Below are 8820 nucleotides of genomic sequence, written 5' to 3'. Positions count from 1 at the left end.
CCAAGGGGGAGCTGCAGAGCCTGTACATCCGGCCCGGGACTTTGGCGATCAGGGAGCTGCGGAAACGGAAGACCTGGCGAGGCAATGGCGCGGGACGGACTCTGGGGAGGGGCGGGGTCGGGCTAAGGGAACTTTAATAAGGACAGGGCGGATGCTGGCTTGTGGCTGGGGGCGGGAGGAAGGGGCGTGGTACCTCTATTTACAGCACTGGGAGAAAGCCACTCCCAGTGCTGACTTTGTTTCAGAGTGAATAAACTGCTCTTGAATGCACATCGTACCTGCGTCTTGGGTTATTCTCAGTCGTCAACGGACGGTCATGACAGTAATGTTATTTATATATTTTTTAATTTACTATAATTGTACTTTGCTTTCATGATTGATATAGAACCATAAATGAATAACTAATGGAGAACTTTTTCATTTTATAATTTTCCTTAAAAAATTTAAAGATAAAAACTAACACAAAGTAATAGAAAATAAGGAAGAAAAAGTGGGGGGAAGCAAAAAGTGCAAGAAAAGAAAGAAAAGATGCAAAGTGGCTTTCAATATTCTTTGCAGGAGTTATAAGTACAGTTTTCTATAAGGTTACATCGTGATACTGAGCCATAAATCACAAGTTCATTTTTTTTATGCAAAAAGTCCATAGAAGGTTTCCATTTACCAGTAAATGTAGATAATGACTTTACTCTAATCCAAAAAGTTAGTTTATCCATCTCAGCAAGATCTTTAAATTTCACCTTGCTTACACAGTGGATAGAGTTGAATTTTTCCATCTATGTACATATAGCAATTTTGTTGCAGTAATCAATGATCCATTCTAACAATTTTGCTGTTAACCAAAATGGTAGCTAAGTGAACTTGTGTGTCTGTTACAGAGGGGAGTGGAAGAGAGAGACAGACTGCGAAGATCATTGGTTGCTGCTATCTCATTCAGACAAAATTCTTTCTTATGAGGTCCTATTCCTGACCCGGTTTTTCCCTTTAATTAGTTAATTGGAACTTCCAGCTCGCTCACACTGCTACCAGAACCTGACCAGACCATAATCATTTTCACACTGAAGGCTTTTGTTGTCAAGTGCACAAAATGTGGTCATAAATGCGCATATAGGTTGGAAACCCTAACCCAATTATTACAATCATATTTGTGAATGGTCAGTAACAAAAGAAATTGTTAACCAAGAAGTGGCTGCATGCTACTGAGAAGCACTTAAAACAGTTGAACTATTCTCAGGCATAAAACTAGTATTAAGGAGATAACAACAACAACAACAACAACAACAACAACAACTTTATTGTCACTTTGAATGTACACCAATCGGCATACACCAAAATGAAATTTCATTGCATACAGCTCTCAAAGGGTCACCACCTCCGATATACACTCCTTGTTCGTGGCCAGCTCAAGTTTCAGAACGTCCATTTTAGTCTCTAGGGAGTCCCACCACATTGTTCAAACACATTAAAGCCTTCCCAATCATGTGGCCTATATCCCTTATATCCCTCCAAAACTTTTTCACCTTTGAGAGCCAATGCAGGTGCCACCATCTTAGAATCTTTTTTTTAATCAAGATGTAATTGTACATTAACATTTCTGTAGCCTTGAAAGAACTGACTGAAAGATAAAACTTTCTTCAATGCCATCCAAAGAATTTCATATTGAGCAAAGATTTTAATTAGTTACACAACTAGAACGCCCTGTTTTGATTATCAGTCAGATAGAATGTTAAATATCATAATTAAAACAATTGATGCATGACTGTTGATGCATGACTGTTAATATCTGTTTTCATAACGTTGGATACCATTTCAATATGCTAGTTTTAAAATTCACAGATTTGTGGTAGTAGACTTGCTTTTTTCAAGCACATCACTGTCTTTGCATTTGCTTCCCATGTACAGTTCCTTGTTTTGAGGTAGTAGAAGTGTTCTGAGCAAACACATAGTAAATAATGATTGCAGAGCTACTCCATCTGTTTCCTATACTTTATAGATACTACATTATTTTTTTCTTATTGTCAACTGGGTTGAATTTGTGTTGTCTGTTTCTAGAGGAAATTATTAAGGATCACTATGAGTTCTTTTACCCAACTCTATTGTCAAATTTCTGTTAGCTTGGCTCATTCCGTGTGATCCAGATTCTAAGCATGGGAGCTGTTAATACCATAACCTTTTTTTATTATTGATTTCCAATATTTCTGGCCATTGCTGCTACAACAATTTTCTTTATCCAAATAATCTCTATCTTGTTTTCACAGTTGTCTGTAACTATTTAACTATTTGGTTTTCCAAGTGGTGGCCTTTTAAATCATTCAGATTTTACATTTTCACTGATTTTCTCAACTTTCAGATCCACAGATTAATAGATGTTTTGGCATTTTTCTTAATTCTGTAGAAAAATTCACTTTCTTGCATTTTTCTAATAACCATCTTCTTCTTCCACCTTGTTTCTCTGTTTTAATATAGGATTCTAAAGTATTTAGTATTCTTCTGCTTCAAAATAGGACAAGTTTATATTCTTTATTCAGGAGTTTGCTTTAGTTAAAGAATTTTTAGTATTCATAATTCTAAACCTTTCCCTAAGACTGAATCTCTGACATCTTTACCTTTTATTTCTCTCTTTTAATTAAATGAGAGAGATTACACTATTATCAGAAACATATCAAGTCTCAAGTGTGGCATCCTATCTCCAATTTATCATCTTTAAGATTTATTTATTTAGATCAACGTTTAGGAGAGCTTCAATAATTTCACTAAATATAGCAATATCAAGTGCTGAAGCTTTGCTTTTTTTTTTAACCTGGCATTTAAAAGTGATTTATTTCACAGAAAATTGTTTCATTAAATTTACAGGCCTGGAAACAATAAGAATGGAAAAGAGCGTTCAGATCCTCAGCATCTGCGTCAAGAAAATTCTGATGCAGTATGGAACGAACTGGCATACTTTAAAAAAGAACACAAGAAGCTGTTGATTGAAAAGTGAGTCTTTTTATTTTATTTTAAAAAATACATATACATTTAGAAATGTGTGGTTGTATATGCTTATCCTCTCCTTGTAGAGTCCTGAGGGCGAAACAAAGAATTCCTTCCAGATACCTACAATTAAATCATCTTTCTCTGCCAGAAATAGGAAAGCAAAACATTAGCCTCTCCCTATGCCCCCTCCCTCCATATCCCACTCTTAAATCAGTGACAATAAGTTTGCTAGCACTAAATGAAACAGTATTGCATGAGCTAGGGATTGTGTTAATTAATGTGGCTCTCATCTGTTGGAGGTGTCGCTCTTCATTAGCCTGTATTTTACACACTGCCGTGCTTCATTTTTGGAATGAGGTGGTGAGGGGATAACCTAGCCAGCCATCCTTGTTTGATCTCCTTGATACATACGCAATGCAGAATGCCTCAGCTCTCTTGGTTCCTTGCCCTGTCCTACTAATCCCAGCTGAGCTCATTATGGTGTAGCCTTGCTGCTACTCTTGGAGCCAGAGCTGTCCAAGCTAATTACTGGTAGCAGCAAAGCCGCCTGTTAAGGGTCTGGAGTAGATCTGCTAACATGGGCCTTCAGAGTGACCTGCAAAAAGCACGGGGGAGTTGCTCTCTTTCTTGCTGTGCACAGCCTGTCCTTCGGGTTTAGTGCTGATCCCTTTCACAGCTCTTTTAGCTGTGGTAAGGGTAAAACTTGGTGAAGGAATTCTTACTTTAGAAAACATCCAGTTTGCTTCTTTGATCTTATAATTCATAGACGATTATATTCACCCTGGTAAAATAAGAAGCTTCCCTTTCATACTAGACGAAAGGAAGTTGGTTGGCATTGCATAATTAGCCTTTTAATGATGTTTTAAAATGTCCTTTGTCAAGTTGATTTTGTAATTTAGCAATGAGCATGCTTGAAACTCGGAACAGTTTTCTGTTCTTTTGAGACATCCCTGTAATTCTCGGGCTTGTGCCTGCATTTTTAAAGCAATCAGAATATTAGCACAACAGTGGAATTTTAAAGATTGCTCTTCATTTAGCTGTTAGAACTACCATAATAAAATAAATTTCATAACATCGTATGTTTTCCTTTTGTGTCAATTATGACAATAAGAGCTTTGTTGGAAAATATGGAGCTTTCCAGAATTGTGACCATGAATCTCAGAATTCCCAATAAACATAACTGTCTTAGGAAATTTGAAAGTTGGTCTTAAGATTTCTGGAGAGGATCATAATCTTTAGCAATGTAGCTGCTATGAGGACCCTCTCAATGGAGATTCTGAATACCTTACAATTAAAAATATAGTGCTTTTTTCAAACTTCTGAATGTCAACACTGCAATGATCTTGGCTGAAGCCATTTTTGCTTCTTTTTCGGTTGCCACAGTGCTGGGAGGGGGGATGAGTGGTTTTAAGGTTAGATTAAACAATAAATTGTCCCATGGGATCCAAGGTCATTGCTGCTTGACTTGACGGGCTGAGCTTTCCGTGAGAAAGTCCGCCAAAGTATTCTATTGGGGAACGTGGATAATTACATAGTGTTGGGGTGGGAAGTTCAACTTTGTAACATTGTAACACTTGGGAGGGAACTCCAGACTTGGTTTCACTTTTGAAAGTGCCCATACTTTATAGCCAATAAATATATTCTTTAAGGAAACCTCTTGCCTTGGAGTTCTGCTTTTACTGGTCTCATCTATCGGAACCATGACACTGAAATTATATTTGCTCAATAAATACATAATAATTTCGACCACAAAATCATGCTATGGCAGTCAATATGGATATTCTATTCTGGCAATATGTTTTGGACCATACATTATGCTGATATTTCTTTTTGAGACCACACACAGAAACAAAGCACTGTTGAACAACACTGGATTGATTGAAATCTTGATGTTGTTGGAAGAAGCACAAGGAAGTTTATAATGAAAACTATTGTATTATTATTTGTATTAATATAACAAGGTGAAATCAAACTTGCCAGTTCTTTGGCTTGTGTTAGCACTGAATTCTTTCCAAGGATGTAGAATGTTATACTGTATTGGCATATTAAGGTAGTCCTCAACTTATGAACATAATTGAGACTTTAATCACTGCAGTTATATGCTGCACTCCTTTGGAGAAGTATTTAAAGGTCTTGATTTGCTGTATTACATGGTTATTTAGTCACCAAACATGCATATTAGGGCACTAAGCAAAGATCATGACCTTGGTTTTGGAATAATTATATACATACTTTTTACAGATATTCAGAGGAATCATTTGGACCACTGTGTTATGTTATTGTTTATAATCAGTTTGTGTGATCCTCTTGCATGAGCCGAAAAAATGATTTACTCATTCTTTGCTTCTTAACGCATCTATACTTTGAATCATTTGATGACTTTTCAATCCTGACCTTGATTGCATTAGTTTGAACAGTTTGCTTTTGAGCAACCAAAATCAAACGTTCAGTTTCTTTTTTTAATGTTCCATTTGTAAGCCATCGCCATGTTTTATCTGTATCCACTTTCCCCTGGGATATTTTGTAAAATTGAGCAAGGAATGCTTTTCCTTGCAGTATTCCAAGCGTGTTTTTATTACACTGTTTCAATATTCACATTTCGTATTCTGTATATTCAATAAATTCCAATTTTTATTGGAACATTCCAATGCTTGTTCTTGGCTGTCTTTTACATCATCAGCCCATGCATGCTTTTCTTCTTCAATGGTTTTTTTGACTTGAAGTTAATCTCTACCTTCATTTCTGTGGAGCAGGTATAATCTATCAATATCACTAGGGGGATGTAATGCATTGTAAATAATCAGGGTATTTTCCCATCCAAATCAGGGGTCTTCATACTTGGCTCTTTTATGGCTTGTGGACTTCAACTCCCAGAATTCCTCAGCCAGGGCCAAGTTTGAAGACCCCTGATCCAAACTGTCCAATTCAGCTTATGTATACATAATTCCAGTAGTGTATTGTATCACAACTATGCTGCAGATATTTATCTCTTTGATGGTATTTCCACAGTTCAATTTGTCTTAACTTCATTTATTATGGTTGGTCACACAATCATATGTTTAGGTCAGGGGTCCCCAACCTCCGGTCCGTGGACCAGTAGTGGGCCATGGCATGCCAGCAACCGGGCCGCACAAACAAGCAAAGTCCCATCCACGAGATTCAGGCACCACACAAAACTACGCACCCTTCAGTCCGTGGAAAAACCTCTCTCCACGGAACCAGTCCCTGGTGCCCAAAAGGTTGGGGACCTCTGGTTTAGATGTTTAGACTCAATTTGGTATTTTTTCTCCACCTATCTTTTTATCCACCGGTGATGATGATGATGATGATGAGTTTTTCTATCTGTCTCTCCCTCCCCCCCTTCTCAGTTTAACTGAAATCAGTGAATATACCTAATAATCCTGCCTCCTACTTTCCCACATCAACAACTCTGTGAAGTGAGAGACAGAAATTGGCCCAAAGTTACCTATCTGGCTTTCATTCGTAAGGCAGGCCTTAAGTTCAGTCTCCTATTTTCTAGATCAGCACCTTAACAACTAGCTTCAGTAATTCTAGCAGAAATTAAACTTTGGTCATTTATTCAGAGACTTTTTAAAATTGTACTATGATTAATCTGAAATAAATTCCTAATCTCTAAAATGGACACTGGTCAGTCTTCAAATTTATTTCAATTTAAAACAACTATCAACTATTACAAGTTTGATTTTAAATTTGGGCTGCAAAAATTCAGATGATAGTATTTGGATGATAGTAAAGACTAAGAGTTACTGGGTCTTTGTGATCCACAGTATTTGCTGTCTGACCTTTTGTGTAGGCCAGATTTGGTAACATTACTAGAAAGATTATATTTTCCATGAAGATTTTGAACGATTAGTGGTCACTGCTGAAAAACATAGTGAGTATATTTTTTTGATAATGCTTTGGAGATTTCAGTAGCACCTGTTAATGCGTTATCTCAGACATTTTATCCAACTTGAATTTTGATCACTATTTTGAATAGAAAAGCTGCATGATGCTAATATCTAATAAGTTTTTCAAAGATTTTTACTATCAGACATGGGTAAAAAAACTAAATGTACTGAACCTAAATTTCGGATTTCTTCCAAACGGCTTTTTGGCTGTGGAATAAAATATACTGCTCAAAAAAATAAAGGGAACATTTTACCATGGAACTGAAGGGGTTTGCGTTCCCTTTATTTTTGTGAGCAGTATATTTTAAAACTTTGAATAACAGACCAATGTGTACACTGAAAAAGAAAGTCAGTTATATCTAAATGGGATTTTATTCATGCTTTCTTTAGGCACCCAAAGTCTGGTAAATAAAGTCCATTAAATCAGGGATATATTGTATTCTTACTGTACTAATTAACAGTTCCTTCGTTGTCATCTTTGCCTTCTTTTTAACATCATTTTTGCCTTTTTTGTTATATATCTATAACAAATTTTAGACTCTAAAGCAGCAATTTAGATTTGTACTTCTAAGAACAGTATCTTAGATGCTTATTTAGGGATGTCTCGGAACTACTATCTTCAGTACTACAGCAATTATAAATAAGTTTTGCAGTGTACAGAATCCCTTCAAAACTGAAATGGCCATATCTCTGGCATATATATTCTGAAATAAGTATTAGTCTGTACTGTATTGTGCCTGTTTTGAGAAGCGCTAAGGTCAGGGAGCATTCTTAATAAAACCGCTGTGTACTTATATCCTTTTTGTAGCTACTGAGCTCTTTAAAAAGATATGTGGTTCTAATTCCCATTCCGGGGAAAATTTGCTATAAAACAAATACCTTTTATGATCGCTCAATATCATATCTCAAGATGCCATGTCCCAACATGGAGGAAGAGGAATCCTATTTTCTTTCAATAAACACACTGAAAAGTTCACATTCATAGTTCTGATTCTGAATAGATTTTTCTGTGAAATTTAAATTTTCCTCTCTTTCCCATGCTCTGTTCCTATTTGCTTGTCTGACTTGGCTCAATAATTCTCATGTAATTTATATAATATTTTCTATAGTTAATTAAAAATATTGGAAATAGCATCATTCTTTTGTGCTCGTGCCTGCACGTAAAAACAGAGAGAAAGAGAGCATCTTCTTAGTAGATTGTTATTTGAGGTGATAAATGCAAATAATATGGCCATTGTAATGTTTTTATTTGATGAATCATGCTTATATACCCAGTTATTCTCTCTCTTAAGGCCATTTTCATACTTTATACCTGCCTTAAAGCAATGCTACCTATCATAGAGCAAAGAGAAAACCAATTAATTGTGTTACCAATTACCAATTAATTGTGTAATTAATTACATATGTGATGTAATGAATGTGATGTTAAGTAACAAGATAAAAGAAATGCAAACAGTAAAAAAGTGATTGGTTTCGTTTATGAGGCCTCTTTCTTTGCCTGCAAAGGACAGGAAAGATCAGCTTACTAAATGAGAAGAGACAAAGCATTCCTTAATTATTTCTCTTCAACCATATCATGTTTCCCCCAATCACAATTCCAAGAATACGAGCAAAAAAATGTAACCATTGTTATTAAATAATTATGTCAATTCTACTGTCAAAATTAAAATTCTGCCAAAATCCTTTCTGTTGTTAACTATTGCTTTCATTTATCTCAAAGCATACATACGCCCATTTATTTAAGCATGATTTTGAAGGAAAGCTGCTACGATGAGCCTGGAATTTTAATTTGGAGGCAAATGCAATACAGAAAGGGATCTTCTGTTATTGGATCTTCTACCTAATACTCAATATGAGAAATGTTTGGGGCTGGAGAAGAAAAACTGCTGTTGCTTTGATTGTTTTTGTAATTTTGTTATGCTTTTCGTTCTTGTGG

The 8820-nt window shown here is 35.9% G+C and overlaps 1 protein-coding gene across 1 annotated transcript in view; it reads left to right on the top strand.

The window, feature by feature from the left end:
* CNTLN (centlein) overlaps nucleotides 1-8820 on the top strand; it is a gene marked incomplete at its 5' end in the record, with an annotated part of 158722 nt that overhangs the window by 68785 nt on the left and 81117 nt on the right. The window contains one exon of the mRNA XM_015822430.1: nucleotides 2851-2976. Coding sequence (XP_015677916.1) covers nucleotides 2851-2976 — 126 coding nt within the window. The remainder of the gene's footprint in view (nucleotides 1-2850; nucleotides 2977-8820) is intronic.

This window comes from Protobothrops mucrosquamatus, unplaced genomic scaffold (genome assembly GCF_001527695.2).
Source record: "Protobothrops mucrosquamatus isolate PMUCROS unplaced genomic scaffold, P.Mucros_1.0 scaffold1565, whole genome shotgun sequence".
Taxonomy (NCBI): domain Eukaryota; kingdom Metazoa; phylum Chordata; class Lepidosauria; order Squamata; family Viperidae; genus Protobothrops; species Protobothrops mucrosquamatus.
The sequence above is the reverse complement of the archived record's forward strand: the minus strand, read 5'-3'. Positions and strand labels throughout refer to the sequence as shown.